Here is an 18,905-nt window from a genome sequence, read left to right on the forward strand (position 1 = left end):
GGTTGGGGTTTTGTTCAAACTCTTACCTTAATTTGCTAAGAGCTATTGTGTCATCAATTCCGGTGTCTCTGGAAAACGTCCTTTGGGGGGACAGTTGTTTGGGAGAGTGGACTTTATTCTATGGAGCCATTATTCTATGGGGGATGAACCCCAGGTCACTGTCCCTCTTACCTACCCAATGTTGCAAACACCCCCGACCACCACATTCTGGCCCCAAGTCCAGACATCAGCACTGACCCTGGAAAAGGGACACCATTGAGGCAGGAAGATGCCCTGTCAGGGTCAGAGAGTATGAGCCGCAGTGTGTGCCCCTGCCTCCCCAGGAGAGGACCGGGGCAGGGGTCAGGGCAGGTCATACCTCTCTGTCCAGCGGCTGCCGGAGCCACACCACGCCTGTGTCAGGCTCCACTGCAAAGAAGCGGGAGGCCTCCTCCCCAGACACGCCAAACACCAGGGGGTCATTGTCCATGTCTCGGGCCAACAACTGGGTCACAGAGGAACCTGGAGTATCCGCAGGAGAGAGAGCAGAGGGCAAAAATGGGAGGTTGGTCCAATCTTCAGCACCTTGCTCAGGTGTCTGAGTCCCTACGGGGAACAGCCACCTGACAGACCGCCAGCAGGGCACTGACTACAGTAAGACCTCTGTGCATCTTTGGCTCTGACCCAGTCTCCTCGCCTCCACCCTGGCCACTTGTCACAGTGTGTAACAAGGAACTGTCATTCATCATCTTCTGGGTGTGTGATGGACAGCTGTGGCTTATTCCTGCCCCCTTTTCTTAATTTTAATTTAGAGACCCCCTTCTCCAAGTGGTTCAGATGAGTGCAGGCCCCCAACCCTTCCATTCTTATGTTCCGAGATGGGCACACAACTCAGCCCTAGCCACTCAGAGCATTCCGACTCCCTGATCACAATGACTGGTTGAGGGATAAGCATGTGACCCAAACTAGCCAGTCAATGCCAACCCCGGGACTTCTGCAGGAACTACTGGGAAAGAGGTGCTCCCCTTTCCCGGGGGTTGCTAAACTGGCCCTGCCTGCAGCCATCATTGGCACCACAGGAAGGCCCTGCCTGAGAATGAGGCCAACAAGGAGGAAAACAGAGCCAAATGGTGCAAGGAGAGAGATTCCTGATGGTTTGAGGGTCTGCGGCCAACTACACCTGATATTAGCTCCATCCTCTGGGCTGCTCAGCTATGTGAGCTAATAAATACCCCCTCCATTTTTTTTTTTTTTTTTTGACTAAGTAAGTTGAGTTGGATTTCTGCCTTTTGCAAGTGGAAGTAATATTTTCTTTTTTAAAAATTGAACAGGAAGCAATATTTCCTAATTCAGAATATTTTACAAAACCTGGCATTCATTTATCAGTGATTAAGTGCTAGCCTTGTGGTAAGCACTGGAGTACACAGTGGTTAGGAAGATATGGTCCAGCCTCAAGGAACTCAAGAAGTGGGTGACAAGGTCTACTTCCTGTCCACAAGAAGAGGATTGAGGTGCCGTCCTTCACCAAGAAACAAAGTCCTGGCCATAGGCCACCCTGGCATCAGGATCTCTTGCTTATATCCCTGCCTAAGAAATCCCAGAGTAGGGTATCTTCGGGGGTTCACAGCCCCTGCCCCTGCCAGGCAGCCTTCAGGTAGGGTGACCAACCACCCTCATTTGTCCAGGATTGAGGCATTTCCCAGAACATGTGCTAAAACCAGGAGGTCCCGGGCAACTGTATTCGCTGGTCACCTTAGCTTCAAGAGGTCCTTAATTCCCCAGGAACTGTGTAAAATATTCCGCGTGTACAGTTTGTCATTTTCTGCACTCTCTGAAATGGGTCTACAGTCTTCATCTGACTCTCAAAGGAGTAGTTAGATTAGAACCATAATCTGGGGCAAATCACTTCTTTCAAAGCCTTAGTTTACCCTATAAAATGGGACAGACACTCTTTCTTCCCCACATACTGACTCTACTACATAGCACTGATGATCACACTAAGGGAGGATTCTAAACTCTGGAAATTTTATCTAAAAAAAACTCTAAGGAGCTTTTCTAAGTCAACTTTTAAAAGACAATTCTAACATGACAGTGATAGCTAACATTCTGGAGCACTAACCACATTCCAGACACTGGGCTAAGGGATTTCCACATACTATCTCATTCAGTCCTTTCTGTTATTCTCCTCACTTAACAGATAAGGAAACAAAGAGTGATTAAGCAATTTACCACAGCCACAGTTAGAAAACGGCAGAACTGGACTTCAAAGCCCAGACATTCTGGCCCAGTGCCCACATTTGTTTCCACAATCTTACACATCTCAGCACTTTATATGTGAACTCAAGATTCAGGACTTCCATGGACATGACCCTATTGGACCCTAAGTAGAAGCCCAACACTTGGAAAATGAAGATACTGGGCAATCATTGGGCTCTTATGATATGGCAGACATGGTGCTAGCCCATTTACATGCGTTCTCTCATTAACTCTCAGCAACTGTTTGGTAGTCATTATTTGACCCATTCTACTGATTAGGGAGTTGAGGTTCAGAGAGACAAAGTAGTATCTCCAAGGTCACACAGCAGAGTAGGACATGGCAGCACCCAAGGTGATAAGAAGAGGTGAGAAGCAGGAGAAAGAGGAGTGAAATCAAGGAACAGAGATCTTTGGGGGAGCCCAACCTTCCCATTTTAAAGACAGAGAAACTGAAGGCATTTAGCAATTTGCCCAAAGTACAATGGTGAGCAACAAAGTCAGAACGCAAACTCAATTTTCCAGACTCCCAGTACAGTGCTCTTTGCAGATGAGGAAGGAGGAGACATGTGAAATCACAGATAAATCAAGCACATCTTCCCAAAGTACCTGTATTGCTCAGTGATAAGCAACTATTTTATACTAAAACAAACTGGAATATATGGGGAGTACAATGGAACATTTAATTCATTTTTAAAGACATAATCTAAAGCTGTAGAAGAATTTCTGACCTCCCCCTGACTTCCAGGGATGCACAGTTCCTTTCCGTTTCCCTTAGGGGTCCTTTAGTGGTAAAGTAAGAGGAACCCTGAGCTACTTCTCAGTGACTTGGGGAGATTCTACATGAGGAAACTGAGGCCCATGGGGGTCCTCCTTGTCCACAGCACAGCAACAAGTCCACGGCAGCCTTCTGGACTGAAAACCTCACCTGCCAACCCCCTTCAGGGCTCAGCCCAGGTGGGGACTATGGGACCAAGCTCCCAGCTGGCCAATGGGATTCTGGAAAGGCCACACTGACCCTCCAGCCAAAGTTGTGCATCTTGGCCATATCCCAAATGGCTCTCTCAGGCCTGATGCTCAGGCCCTCCCAAGAAGAGGGATGCTGGGCAGGACAGAGATGGGGCCATCAGCTGCTGTCACCCACCCTGTAATTTCCTGGACTTTTATCCATTTTCCCTTCAATTATGTGTGGCTCAAAATGGTCCTTTTCGGCTTCCTCACGGGCTTTTGCCTGCTCACGCCTTCTTTGTGTCCCAGGTAATTGCTAGTGACCTTTTCTAAGTGTACTAATTAAAGGTGCCAATTTAACATTATATTTAAGACAAGACGCCCCCCAATTTTCCCGCTGGGCACATACTCCCCCGCCCAGCTGCTCTGTCATTCTGTAGAATCTGGGCCTAGCTTTGAGTTCTCCAAGACACGGGGCTCGTTTCTCCATTAGGGAGGCTGCCAGCAGCCTCTGTTTGTACCATTCATACTGGAAAGAGGCCAAGCTGTGGGGCCCAACTCCAGCCCAGGGGCCCTAGAAGCAGCTATTCAGGAGAGCCATCCCGGGCTGTGGGATCCTGGGGTACATACACCACACCCTGGGTCTCCCACCTGGGAAACAGTATACCCTGCAATTCAGGCTGTGCAATACCTGGAGTGCTTTTTTCTTTTTAATTTTGGTAAAAAATATATAACATAAAATGTACCATGTAACCACTTTTAAAGTGTACAATTCAGTGGCATGTGGTACATTCACAATGTGGTATAAGCATCGCTGCTACTAACAGAACATCTTCATCACCCCAAAAGGAAACCCATGGCAGTTAAGCAGCCACCCCCTCCATCCCATTCTCCCCCAGCCCCTGGCAACTGCTAATCCACTGAATGTCTCTACGAATTTGCCTGTTCTGGATATTTTATATAAATAGAACCATAAGATAAGTGCTAGCTTTTTTCACTCAGCATAATGTTTTCAAGGTTCACCCATTTGTAACACATACTAGCATTTAATCCCTTTTTGTGACTGACTAATATTCTATTATATGGGGATGCTACATTTTGTTTATCCATTCATCACATGATGGACATTTGGGTTGTTTCTACCTTTTGGCTATCATGAATAATACTGCTGTGAACAATCTGTAGACAAGTTTTTGTTTAAACACTTGTTTTCAGTTCTTTGTGGGTATATACCGAGGAGTGGAATTGCTGGGTCCTACGGAAACTCAATGTTTAACTTTTTGAGAAACCACCAAATTGTTTTCCACAGCAACTGCACCATTTACATTCCCACCAACAATGGATGAGGCCTGGAGTTCTTTTCAGTGGTAAGAAGGATAATCAACATCTTACAGGGGCTGAGCGCTCCCTGTACGGTGGAGAGGGGGGAGCTGGCCAGCCTTCTGTTGCCAACGCTGTTGGTACCCTGCCCGCTATGCTTCCGCATGTACTATTGTCGCACCCCTAGCCCAACCTGGGCAGCCAGGCCTGAGGGGTTCTGGCCATCAGAGACTCCTCCACCCACACACAGGACAGGAACTAAGGCCCCTCATACTCTGGTAGCAGCACTCAAAGAATGACTGATGGAAGATGGTGGATAAGGAGTAGGGAGAGAGATGCCCCGCCTCCCTCACCTCTCAGGCAGATAACTGAGAGGCCGTGTTCCACACTGGCTCTTGGAACTCCCCCATGGGCTCCCTCTCCAGTTGCCCACAGTGGTGACTTGGTTGATAAAGCATCTTTGTGGCTTCCTTCCCTTCCCTGTCTCAAATCCTCACTCCCCGACCTGTGTGTCCTGGAATCTTCTCCCCAATAAATTATTTGCACTTGAATCCTTATCACAAGGCTTGCTTCTGGGGGGACTCAAATCAGACCCCCTAAGACTGGGCATCAGAATCACCCAGTGAGCTTGTTACAATACAGATTCCCAAGCTCTGTTGACTCAATTGGCTGGGGCAGAGTCCAGAGTGTAAACTTTTAAACAGCAGCTTCTATTTTCCCTGCAAGAAACCCTGACATACAGCCAGGTTTAGAAGTCCTGAGACTGGTTTATAGCAGGGCGATCTTCAAATATTCAACAACAGGCACAGTACAGGCATCAACCAATCAGAAAAGATGCTGGCCATAAACAACCGGACCAGTGAGGACTGCCTGTAAGTCAGCCTGGTTTATGGCTCACATTTTAGATGCAGAGAAAAGCTCCTCTGGCCCCAGGATGATTTAAAGGCTCAGTCTCTGGGCTCTTGGCTCAATCAGTGCTGCTGGAGGATTCTCTGCTCTTGGCCTCCCCAACCCTCATGAGAAGGGTAACCCAGAAAGACCAGCCCCCTCCACCCTGTGCCAACCCAATCCAGGCCAGGGCCCAGCCTGACCTCATGAATGGAAAGTGGAATTTTAAACTGAAATCACTGTACACTTAGGTTTATAGCAGCATTATTCACATTGGCCACAAGGTGGAAATGACCCAAGTATCCATCAATGGAAGAATGAATAATGTGGTATCTACATCTAATGGAATATTATTTAGCCTTAAAAAGGAAGGAAATTCTGACACATGCTCCAACATGAATGAATCTTGAGGACATTATACTAAGTCTATGCTGATAAGCCAGTCACAGAAGGACAAATACTGTATGATTCTACTTATACGAGATATTTAAAACAGTCACATTCATAGAGACTCAACGTAGAAGGGTGGTTGCCAGGGGCTGGGGGAGAGGGAGAAATGGGGATTTGTTGTTTCATGAGTTCAGTTTTAATTCTGCAAGATGAAAAGAATTCTGGAGATTAGTTGCACAACAGTATTAATGTACTTAACACTATACACTTAAAAATGGTTAAGATGGTAAGATTTATGTTTTTTAACATCTGTAAAATATACATTTTACCACAATCAAAAAATTTATAAACCAAAACTTAAATCAAATCATGTCTAAGGCTCTGGCCATCTGGCCTGAGACAGTTCCTTCTACTGCATCTCACATGGGCTCCCTGGGCTTACCCACCTCTGCCATGGCTTTTTATCTCCTCTGAACACTCTGTGGCTGCCTCAGGGCCTTTGCCCTGGTTGTGCCTTCTGCCAGGAATATTCCAACTGTAGGTCATGACAGGCTACTACTCATTATTCATCTCTCAGGTTAAGCATTACCTTCTCAAATACGCGATCCTACAGATAGAGTCGATCTGAAGAGATGCCTCGTCACTCTGTGTCCTCACACCTGTAGTTACTGTCTTCACAGCCCCTCCCTCCTCTGAAATGATCTTGTTCATTCATCTTACTTGCTGACTGCCCCAAGCCCCTGGTCGCCACACAAGCACACTCGTGTTAGCTCCACGGGGCGATGGCCTGGTCTGTCGTGTTCCTTGTTGTATCCATGAGCCTAACACGTGGCTGGTGTCCCGGAGGCACTCAGTACATAGACGTCGGGTAAATAATGAATCCTGCCAACTGCCTAGGGGAGTTAGAAGAATATAGCCCTCCAAAATCATGATCTCTGAGCTGGGGATGCAGTCTCTCAGGAACCGGCCCTGCCCTCCTTCCTAGGGTGATGTACCCCAAACTGAGGCCATGTATCCTGGGGGTCACCTGGGGCAATGAACCTTATCCTTGGGGCTGAGTACTCAATTCTGGCAGCTGGGTATCTCATCCTATACATTACTCTAATACTGTGTACCCTTTCTTGGGGCCCAAGTACACCACCATGGGGCAGTGAACCCTGCCTTGGAGGTCAGGGGCCCTGGTAGGGGTGGGGATCTGCTCAGCAGGCTGCAAATGCCCCACAGTGGCCTTAGCCCCTCAACAGCAGGCCACATCCGTCTGCCTGGCAAGGGGTGGACAATCACAGCTTCCTGTGCAGCCCTGCTGGGCCCATGCTGATCGCTGAGATGACTGTATTGTTATTATTGTTATTTGTGCTGAGGGGTGAGGGCTGGGATTGGCATGTCGTGTGCTCCTGGGGAGCTGTCTTTACCTGCCAGGTGAGGGGTGGGCCAGAAACTCAGGGAGAGCAGTGGCAGGCTGCAAAGCCTTTTATTTATTTATTTATTTATTTTGGATGGGGAAAGGATGAAAGCTTGTTCCCCAAACACAGTGGGGGTGATACAGAGTGAATAAAGGGTAAGGAGATTTTACCAGGTTTCCTCCTTATAGTAGCATCTCCTTAAGGCAAACCTTTGGCCACACCCCACTCAGAAACCTTCCATAGTTCGTGCAGAATTAAAACCAAATTCCTTACCGAACAGCCAATGCTCTTCCCAACCTGTCCTCAACTGCCTGGCGGGTCAAGTTCCCACCACACCCCTGGGCTGAGCCCGACACACTGCTGTCATCACTCAAGCACACCATGGCATCACCTGTTCCTACACCTGAGCTGTTGCTATTCCCTCAGCCTGGAAGACCTTTCCTTCCTCCTCTCACTGCTTCTTAAATCCTGGTCCCCTTAAATGCACACGTCAGATGCCACTTCCATCATGAAGCTCTCTCTCCTTGGTGCTCCCTAATTCGTTATTTGTACTTCTGCCCAGCAGGGAGTGAGGGGGTCACCCCTTGAAGATGGAGGCTGATGTTCTGGGACACGCTTGGTAAATCCTCCCACCCTTCCATGATTAACTGTTTCTCCTCTCTTGGGGCTGAGGAGCTGGCCATTCTTTCCCTTGCCCAAGCAGACATTACTAATCAATCACAGCTCCCTTTTCTGTTGAGTCTGTATTCAACTTCAGAATCCTTCACAACACTGGGTTCCATACAGCCACTACTGAATCCTAAAAGGCACATGAGAGCAAAACTTCTGCAATCTGTGAACTAAAAGGACTTCACATCAGCCCAGATCTATCCCTCCCTTCCCATCCAGGGGCCAAGGATCTAGCTTGGAAACAAGAACGAGTTATGGCTGAAGTGAGAACCAAACAGACAAAGCCCCTTCTCATTTTACAGAAAGAGAAGCAGGGGTTTTGGCTGGAAGATGGCTGCCTGAGACAGGGCCATGTGTCACTGAGTGCCTAAGCAAGGAGTAGCAGATGGCAGGCCCCCAACCCCAGATTATGGCCCCGTCTTTCTGCGAATAACCACACCACCTCCCCATTGCCATGGTCTGCTGCACAAGCCCCACCCGCCACAGGAGGGAAGCCCACTCTCCTCCTCCAGCCTGGAGGGACCTAGCCGCTCCGGCCTTGGTCTCTGCCAGAGCCAGGGGCTCCTGCCCTCCCCATCTCCCCTGGGATAAGCCCCCAGAGCCTGGGCTGGCCTTGGAGACTACAATCTCATTTGTCTCTCCTCAGGGATCAGACAGGCCAGTTAAGTGCCTTGATTCCTGGGGATAATCTCATTTGTCTTAGGTTTCCCCTCCTTGCTCTCCTGCCTTTAATCAGGCTCCTTCCCTGCAAGCACCCGCGCCCCCAAGGTCCTGAACTTGGCTTGACCTCAGGAGAGCTGATCTTTGGGGGTTGTTTTGTTGTCCTAGGCCCTGCCTGCACCCACCTGGGGAAGCCAGGGTGAGACCTGAGGCAGCCCCCTCTCTCCTGTGAGGCCTGCCCTGCACTGGCTGATGTCCTCATGCTCATCAGAACAACTTTGTCCAGATAAAGGGAACTGTCTCTGTCTCCAGAGTCCACAGGCCCCCTTCACATCCTCTCTCTTCTACAGCTCGGTCCACTTCGAAGGCATGAACAGTTGGGGGGAAGGAAACTAGCATTCATTAAGCACCTACTATTTGCCAGGAACCATGCTCAATGGTTGTTCACTCATTCTCTGTCATCTATTTCTCACAATGGTCCCAAAGAGAGGGGTTAACACCCCCACTACACAGATGAGAAAACTGAGGCTTATGGGGGTAAAATAACCTACTCAAGGTTACATAGCTAGGAGGTGGCAGAGCAAGGATTTGAACCCAGATCTGTCTGACTGAGAAATTCACGTTCCCTCTACCACCCTCATAGCTTTTAGCACAAAGCCTTTGACCTAAGCCTCAATCTAAGCAGCTAAACACTGCCCTCTCCTCTCTCCACAGAGACTGACCCCCAGGAAGATCTACAGGCCCTCTACATGTTTGAGGCTACTCTGGACTCCTGGGTTACTTAGCTGGCCTGAAGGGGAGCACCTCTGAGGCAGGGATGGTGAGGGTCCCCTCCTCCCTCACCCCGGCTTTTCACAACCCACTTATCACCAGCCAACAAGATGGGGAGTCCCTCCTGAGAGTCAGAGAAGGGGTGAGTGGTTCACCTGGGCACACAGGTGTCTGATGGCCAAGGGGACAGTCTAATTCAGCAGAACTGAAGGAGACATTAAACAGAGCAGGATGATATAAGCTCAGAGGCTTTGGTGACAGGGAAGAGCGGGAGCTATGTGTTGCTGTTATTTTAAAAAAAATAAAGCATGAGAGGAAAGCTCGGACATTAAATATTTGAGGGACCTTGTCCCAAGTCTCAAAATCCCAGAGCTATGCTGCTTCTGACCCAACAATGATAGAGTCATCATTGCCAAGGGCTGCCTGGCCCTGCAGCAGACACCAATGTGTCTAAGCCTCTATAACTTATGAGTCACAGAGAGGTCGTTACTTGCCTAGTCACACAGCTCACAGAAAGCAGAGCTCGGATCGTTTGGTGACCTTTCTAACCCCCACGCTGCAATTACAGTCCTTCATTCATTTACTCAATAAACATTGCCTGAGCGCCTGCTCTGAGCTGGGCACTGCTGTCAGCACTGGTGCTCAACAATGAGCAAAACAGACAGAAGTCCCTACCCTCCTGGGGATGACATTCCAGTGGACGGACCTACATACCCCTTATGCCACATCCTTTCCCTGGCCCTTCACCGGCCCATTTGGGAAGCGTGAACTTGGATCTGGGGTCTAGTCACAGCCTGAATGGAGGAAGAACTGTGTTCCTACTGTTTCCGCTGGTTCACGGGTTGTGACCCTCCCCGCCCAAGACGAGCACTTGACAGAAGGGGTACACAGGTTCAAAGGTCACAGAAGCAGCTTTGAGAGGAAGGCAGCCTCAGTGGAATCCCTTTATTAAGACAGAGAGAAGCAGTGGGGCTTAGAACTAATGTGGCTGGCACTGGATGGTGTTCAGCCACGACTTCCTGTGTGACCATGGACATGTCATTCACCTCTCGGAGCCTCCCTTTCCCCACTGACACTATGAAGAGGCTGATGTCCACAGCCAAAGCACAGAGATCCTCGAGGAGATCTGAATACAAGCTTGGGAAGTGGGTCTCAGTTCAGGTGCCAGGCTGGTCCCCAGGTCATGGTTCCATGGGCATTGTGTGAAGAAGAATTTCAAGGCTGCAGGAGTCAAGGATGCTGTGACCCATTAGAGACACGTGACGTAAGTAGGGAGGGGAAGCTGGATGTGGGCCACGTGTTCACATTCTTGATGAGGCCAACAAGCCACTTTACTAAGGAGAGAGCAGGGCTAGGGGCTCAGTGGTGCATCCACAGTCACCAGCTAACAGCTACAGGTGGTGTGCAGCTTTTCACTCCACCACAGCAAGTACCAACCAGTTAAAATATCTACAGTACTATGGTTCTGTTTGTTACACACTATGTCCGAGACACTGCGGAGGGTAGAAGAGGATAGAGGACCCAGTCCAGGTGGGCAAGGCTTCCCAATCTGGCTAAACACTCTGGGAAGAGCCTGACTGCTCAAGCCTGGTAGCCTGGTTCCAGGGTTGACTGGAGAGTCTTTTCTGCTCAGGAGTAGCAGCCTGAGCATGAATAAAGGGGCTCTGGAATAAATAAAGCTCCCTAGCACACCAGAGCTGAAGTCCTGTCACAGGGGCCGGGAAAGCCAAGTGAAAGTTACCAGATTTAATAACAGTGATAATAGTGGGGTGAGTATTTTTTTTCCCCTTCTCCTGAAACTTTTCAATTCATTGAACTGTTCAATTAACTTTACAAAAGGGAATGTGGAAAAATGATGGCAAATTGAACTTGACATTATCATTAAAATAAACAGAGCACTGTAGGCTGTTAAAGGCTCAGAAGAGATTATCCAAACACTTGCAAAAGCACACGCTGGCTCTTTCCTGCTCAGAGGGACCCTGGGGCTCCCCTCCTGCCTCACGCCCCTTGTCAACACTCAACATTCCCCCTCGCTCGGAATAGCCATGTTACTGTCACCCATCGCACAGCCCCCTGGTGAAAGCATCCACAGTGAGGTCAGGCTCTGCCAACAGGCTGCCACCTCCAGGGTTCCCCTTCCCTCTCCTGCCAGTGACGGGGTATTTTAGTCCAGCCGGTCTTAGGCCACAGCTGCATGTCGGATTCACCTTTGGCATTATTGCAACTCCAGATGCCCAGCTGTACCACCCAGACCAAGTACCTCAGAGTTTCTGGGGAAGGGACTCAAGCTTCAGGATTTTTAACAACAAAAAACAAACAAAAAACCCCAGATGATTCCAAAGGGCAGCCAAGGTTGAGAACCAAGACCTAGATGATCCCTGAGGTTCCTTCAATCTCCAGAATTAATCCAAGAAACCAAGTTTTAGGAAAACTTATAGGACAGTGGTTCCCAAACTTGTGAGCACACTGGAGTCACCTGGAGCCTTCAAACAATGTCTGTGCCTGTGCCCCACATCCCAAGGCTGAGTAATTGGGCTGGGGTACAGCTAGGCTTTGAAAAGTTCTAAGTCTCCAGGTGATTCTAAAGTGCCAGCAAGAATGGAAATGACTGCTCTAGGTAGGTTTCCACTTGGTGAACGGGGAAGCTGGCTTCCCGATGACCTCCCTCCAGTGGCCTCCACAGCCTCGAACGCGTGGGTCCCTAGCTGCATTCAGTGCCCATGTTCAGCTCAGGCCAATTCCACAGGGAGGGCAGAAAAAGAAAAAAATTATTTGCTCTGTCACCCATCCCCATATTCAAAACTTTCCAAATCCCAATATTAAAAAAAAAAGAAGTTAAGTCATGGCTTTAAAGCAGTGAATCTTAACCTGATTTTATATTAGCATCACCCAGGGAGCTTCTAAAGATAAGGATGCCCAGGCCCTACCCTTGAAGGATTCTGTTTTAATTAATTGGTCTAGTCCAGGGCCCAGACATCAGTATTTTATTATAATTCCCCCAAGTGATGTCAATGTTCAGCCAAGAGGAGAATCACTGGGTTAGAGTAGAGATTCTCCAACTTGAGCCTTCATCAGAATCACCAGGAGGACTTCTTTAAAATGCAGATTCATGGGCCCCTCCCAGAGTTTCTGTTCAGAAACTGCATTTCTTACAAGCTTCCACGTGATGCTAAGGCTGCCGGTGTAGGACCACAACTTTGAGAACCACAGGGTTAGAACTTCCATGGGCCCAGGTCCTAGTCATATAAAATTCTTTTCAAAAGGAATTGGGACCCTATGGCCTAACTTCAGAATCTCATCCCTTCCTGTGCCCCTAAACCCCAGGGCCTGCTTCCTTTCACCTCTCAACAGCAGGAAAGGAGACTAAGAATCTAAGAAAGGTGTAAGCAGAAAAGCAGGTAAGAAAGACCTTTCCCCCAACCCCTGTCCCCCCTCCCGCCTCCCACCGCGAAGGAGGCCAGAAAAGTCCCTCCAGAAATCAGTGCCTCTTTGAGGAGACTCATAATTACCCACAATGATCACAGCACTATTCATTTTGCCCTAAAATTAATACATCACGTTGAAAATGATATCACACTAATTTATCACAAGATTTATGAAACTTGCACTTCTTCTAATGAGATTTATGCAAATGCTGCTCTTGCCAATGTTTGTGTTTTTAAAAGTTTTGACAGGGAAGTAGGGGTCCAGCCCCACTGGCGAGGCCCTGACCCTACTCAGGGGCTGGTGGGGAGGGGCTCTGCGGTGGCGCCTAACCTTGGAAGGCCCAGGCAAGCAAGCTGTCCCACTCAGCTCCTTCCCCCGGCCCCATCTCCCTCCAGGAACACCTTTATTTATCTGGGGCTGGTCCTCTTAGCAGACTCACCTGCCACCTCAGGTGGGGAGGCAGTTACAGGTGGTGGGGCTGGTTCTGTAGGTGAGCAGGGGTGGTTTCATCTTATCAGAGGCCTCCCAGGCCCTCCATCTCTGAGAACAACCGTGGGGTGACAGCATCCCCCTAGCCAGGGTGTGAGACAAGAGAGGCACGCAGAATGCAAAATTTAAGGTGGCACTCACTCTCATGTGCTGACCCTGTACTTACACAGGTCTCTGAGTGTTTCCCCAATTTCTGTGCCCTGGGCACCTCGTTGGTCTCATCCTAGTCCCGGCCTTGCTATTAGCTACCGTTCATTCAGCTCCTACTGTCTGACAGGCTCTATTAAGCACTTCACATGCACAATCTCATTTCATATTTACCACTAACCTGTGAGGAAGGTATCCCCTCACTCAACTGAGGAGATTGAGTCTCAGAGAGGTTTAGCAACTTGCCCAAGATCACATAGCTAAAAAGAGGTGGAGACAGAATTCAAATCCAGGACAAGCTGACCTTGAAAATAGTGTTCTTATTCAGTCCTGGCCCCAAATGTTTCACAGGGACCTGTTCTCTATTGGGGGTTTAGTAATATTCCATGTGTACAAGGGTCACATCCCACATAATCACTTATCCAGAACATAGATGAAAAGCAAAGGTCTCTGAACAGTTAAAAGTCATGGTACAAAATCCATGCACTAAATTTCAAGCCCATTATGAAAAAGAGAGATATAGTCAGTCCTCACTCAGAGCCTGTTTACTCTTACTTTACAATTATAATCAGACTGGTTCTTTGTTTTTTTTCAATTCACAGAAATCTCAAGCAGGTATATGAAGCAATCAACCAAAGCTTCCACTGTTCACGAAAGGGAATGATCAAAACTCCCTGAAAAGTGAAAACTTAAAATACTCTAAGTCCCCTCACTAGCTCCTGTCAATGATGATGCGTCGTTACAGATGCTGTTCACGATGATGTGCTCAATGACGTGCCGAGAAAAGTGCTGAATGATGAGTCATCCCTATGGAAGAAGGCAGGTGCGTACAAAATAGACCTTATGAATATTCCATGCAAGTCCTTATAATTAAAAAAAGATTTTGTGCTTAAAGGAATGCTTTCCCAAGTGTATTTCACAAATCATTAATTCTCTAGGAGGCTAATGAGTATACCATGAAAAAGTGTTCCTTGGTCTCAAAGGTCTAGGGGACGTGGCATGAAAAAAATTTTTAAACAGGTTTCTTTCCTGCAGGAACTCTCAGAGCCTTGATGACATTAACATGCATTGTGAAGCTCCACAAGGTGGTAAAGAAGATACAGCTTTCTCCAAATTTATTTGGCCAAGAAGCTCTTTCTTCCAAGGGCATCTCAAAGGACACTAGTAGTTCAGGAAATAATACTTGGAGAAACACTGGACCAGGAACTTTTCTGCTGGTTTTACTTCAGGCTTATCTTTTCTTGGGGTGGGTGGGTTGTTGGATGACTGGGTGAGTGGACAGATGGATGGATAAGCAAATGAGCAAATGAGTAGAGGAACAAATAAACGAGTAAGCTGCTCTCATCCAAGGAGCCTATGAGAATCTCTGTCATGGAGGGGAACACATGAGTGCAGAGTGTAAGAGCACTCCTCCAGATGATTCTGCCCACCTTCCTGCCAGGCTATAAATGACTGCTTCATGAATAGGGAACCTGGGCCTCCTTAGCTGGGCAGCAGGTGAGCTGCTTTTCACTCAAGCCAAATCCTAAGAACCTGATCCCTGAGATAATAATCATAATAAGTCTAAATATGTGCATGATCCTCAACACTTAGAAAGGGCTTTCCCGGCTATTCATTCCAGATCCTCCACCTCCACACTCCTAGGCGGGGGCTGTCCAGGGGCTACACACTCTCTTAACAGTGGAGAAACTATGGTTCAGTGCAGCTGAGTGATCAGTCCAGAGTCTTATAGTGTGGGCTTCTGGAACTGGAGTCAGAGACCCAGGTCCCACTCCTGGCCCCCTCTGTGTAAGCTATGCAAGTCTCGCCACCTCACCGGCCTTGTTCCTGCCTCAGAAGACTGTGGCAAGTGTGAAGGCAGACAACAGAAGAGGAAGCACTTCATAAATCCCAGACATCCCAAAGAGGCTTCGATTCCCCCACAGCGACCCCCATCAAAGCACTTAGCACCCTGTGTCCTAACTAGTGGCTGATCTTCTGGTCTAACTCTCTCACCTGACTGAGCAGCCTGAGGGCAGGGACTGTGACCCTTGTTCCCTGCTGGATCCCCAGACCGCCACTGATCAGAGTCTCCTGAACAAATGAGTGAGTGAATGAATGAATCAATCAATGAAGTGATGCATCGCTCTGTAAACACTAGGTGATTAGGTTCTATATTTGGCAGGAGCGCGGTTATTGTAATGCTAAAAGCCATACCAAGGACTCCACCTGATTCTCTGCTAGGCGCATCCTGAGTAGTGTCTTGCTGCCTTTGCTTGAGAAGCAGAGAGAAAGAGTAAGAGCCAGACAGCTTTCCCAGTGCCCGCCTGCCTGGTGCCTGCCATGCTGGGAGGACAGTCTTTAATTGGGTATGTGCACTTTTTAATTAGACAGAGGGGAAACTCCTGGAGTCCTTGGAAGCCCTGTTTCCATCAGAATCAGGATTCTTTATCCCAGTCTCCTGTGGACAGAGCTGGAAGTTCTCAGGCTCCACATGGTGGAAATGGTGGATACTGGTGGACGTGAGGTTGGAATTTGTAAGTGAAGAGTTGAGGGTGGGCTGCAGAGGGGTCCCCTCACCATTTAGCCAAGGAACTGCCCAAAGACTGCCTCCCTACACGACTCTACACCCATACTTCCTCTCCGTGGTTTTCAGTGTCCTCATTCTCTGAACATCGGGGGATGTGATTCACTTCTGTAAACTTGCGGGCAAGACTCTGGGCTCTTTCCTTACTCTCTCTCTGACTCTTCCCTCAAATTGTTTTCTTGCTTTTTTTTTTTTTTTGAATTGAAGTATAGTCAGTTTACATGTTGTGTCAATTTCTGGTGCACAGCATAACGTTTTCTGAAACCTGCAGGTGCTTCATGAAGCCTAGAAAAAGAGGCAGAAGGCATGTGTTTTATTCTCTACAGGTCCCTCTGTCCTTCACTGTGACTGGGCCTGAGGCTGGGCAGCCAGTGCTCAGAGGACCACTTCCCCACCAGAGCAGGTCAGAGCGACAGTCTCCCACTACCTACCGGATGAATGCAGGAGGCACCAGCTGCCTTCCCATCCTCACTTCTCAGAGGCCAATGTGGCACTGTGGGGAGCTGTGCACAGGGGAGACAAGAGTCCCTGAGCACAGCCCCACCAGGGCTGGTGTGGCCAGGACCTGCCGTGCTCCCATGGAGAAGGGGGTCCTTTGGCTCCAGTGGGAATCACAGAATGTCAGAGCTGGACAGAGCTTCAGACACCATGAAGTGCCTTCAGGTTACTTAACAGGGAAACTGAGACCTAGCCGTGGGGCTAGTCAAGGTCTCCTATACAGTGATGGAGTCAGGACTAAAATCGTACTCTCCTTGGTCACAGTTAAGTGCTCTTTTACCACAACTTTGCTATACCTCCTTCATCCCACAAATTGTACAGAATATATTATGCCAACCTCAGAGAATAACACGTGATGTTTCTAGTTGTATCACAAATGAAGGCTATAGTCTGTGATCCTCGTTTAGGTTATTAAAAAAAAATAGCAGATTCCTCCAAGAGCAACTCAGTCAAATCAACAACCACCATCACTATGGTTCAAAGCCCTGACCTGGTAAACAGACGCTGAGGCTAAGGTCAAGTTTGGAGGGTGATACTTTGTTGGACTTCAACTATGAGCCCGAAACTGCGAGTCTGTTTACTTGACTGGGGACCTCAAAGTGACTGGTTTTTCCTAGCAGTGTGTGTGGGCAGGGAGCTGGTGAGTAAGGGGTGTTGGATGGAAGGCAGCACTGGGGGAGGAGTCTAAAGGTGCCCGAGTGAGCCGGGGTCAGGCCACACTGCGCACAGCAGTGCCCTCAGAGGCCCAGCCTGGGCCAGAAAAAATACTAAGTGAAGAAGGAAACCCAGAGAGGCTGCCTCATGCCTCAGGGTCACTTACTGAACCAGGTAAACCAGAGTTTCCATCGTCAGAGCCCCCAGGGCTTAGAGAAGAGGAGAAGAGACCCAGAGTCCACTGTGCCCCATTCAGGGCAGGGAGTCATAGAAAACTATCCCCACCAAAGCAGGAACCCAAAACCACACCCCTCAGTATAAGGGTGAACTAGAAATAAATCTGTACCCTCACACAAACCAGGAGTCTTTTTTTCTTTTTAATGCCTCTCTGAAATCATGGTGCTGAACAGAAAGGGGAATATGGCCTTCAAGGATTCATGAACATAAGATGGCCCCCATATGCATGTGCAGCCCAAGTTCACATTGTCTGGGTGTCCAAAAATCCTTTAAAAAAATTAATTTAAAGTGGTCCCAGACCTAAGTGCTTCATAAAAACAAATAAAAAATCCTCTCTAGAGTGACCCACCGAAAGGACTTGGGTGTCAAAGAATCCCTCCCCCTCCCCTGCCAACCAAATGAGGAGTTCACAGTCAAAATCAACACACATTTGCGTGTCTGTTGTCTGAAAACCTGAAGAAAATAAAACAACACAACCAGATCTCAAACACTTCAAATATTGGAATTACCAGGTATACAATGTAAAATATGTTTAAGAATTCAAAGAGATGCTTGCCAATACCAATAAAGAGCAAGTAAATTTAAAGAAAGAATCAAACAGAGCTCCTAGAAATCAGAATATGGACATTAAAATTTCAAAAGCATTGGTTTTACTAAAGATTAGACATAGCTGAAAAGAATTGGTGAACTGAGAGGTAAAATTAAAGAAATTACCCAGAATGTAGCACAGAGAGTCAGAGATGGAAAATATAACAGAGAGAATAAGAAGCATGGAGGATAAAATTAAAAGGACTAATCTATATTTAACTGAGATTCCAGAAGCAAAGAATGGACGGAAGCAATATTTGAAGAGATAATGTTCCAGAATTGACCAAAGACTCCAAATCCAGAAGCCCAAAGAAACCCAAGCAGGATAAATACATAGAAATTCACACCAGACAGGTCATAGCAATACTGCAAAATACCAAAGAAAAACTAGTATCTTAAATGCAACCAGGGAAGAAAAACAGTCCATCATCATCAAGGAACCAACATTTAAACTGGGAACTAATTTCTCAGATACAATAATGGATGCCCGAGTCAATAGACTGATATCTTCAATGTGCTGAGAGGTAGTAAATGTCAACCTAGAATTCCCTATGAAGCAAAAATACTTTCAAGAACAAGAGTGAAACGTGAAGACATGTTCAGGTTATTTAATCAAGCTCTTTAGGAATCAACAAAGTCATAGCTCAATGTCACTAGGGGTCAAGCTGGAAACAGAGATGAACAAAAAAGTTCAGGTGAGGATTGCGTGAACTGCAGGGCATATGTGCCGCCTCTAAAGGGGGCAGCTGTCTTGATTCCAGCTGATTGTTGCCAGATCCAATCAATAAAACCTGGAAATCCATGTTTTGATATAAAATTTCCCAATTTTAAGTGTTGGCAACTAATCAGATTTTTAAAGAATCTCTGAGTGAGCCAAATAAAGCCAGTGTGGAAACAAAATATAGGCAGTAGATCACTGGTAGAAACTATTAGCTGGTGGAGACAAATGACTAACCAAACGAGAGGGTAAGGGATGTCAAAGCAGCCAGGGCAGCACTAGATAAAGGCTATGTGGACAA

General features: G+C 47.7%; 1 protein-coding gene across 1 annotated transcript in view; it reads right to left on the reverse strand.

The window, feature by feature from the left end:
- LOC105099890 (cadherin-23) overlaps window positions 1-18,905 on the reverse strand; it is a 211,077-nt gene that overhangs the window by 108,738 nt on the left and 83,434 nt on the right. The window contains exon 4 of the mRNA XM_064488592.1: window positions 359-501. Coding sequence (XP_064344662.1) covers window positions 359-501 — 143 coding nt within the window. The remainder of the gene's footprint in view (window positions 1-358; window positions 502-18,905) is intronic.

Source organism: Camelus dromedarius, chromosome 8 (genome assembly GCF_036321535.1).
Source record: "Camelus dromedarius isolate mCamDro1 chromosome 8, mCamDro1.pat, whole genome shotgun sequence".
In the NCBI taxonomy this organism is placed as follows: Eukaryota; Metazoa; Chordata; class Mammalia; order Artiodactyla; family Camelidae; genus Camelus; species Camelus dromedarius.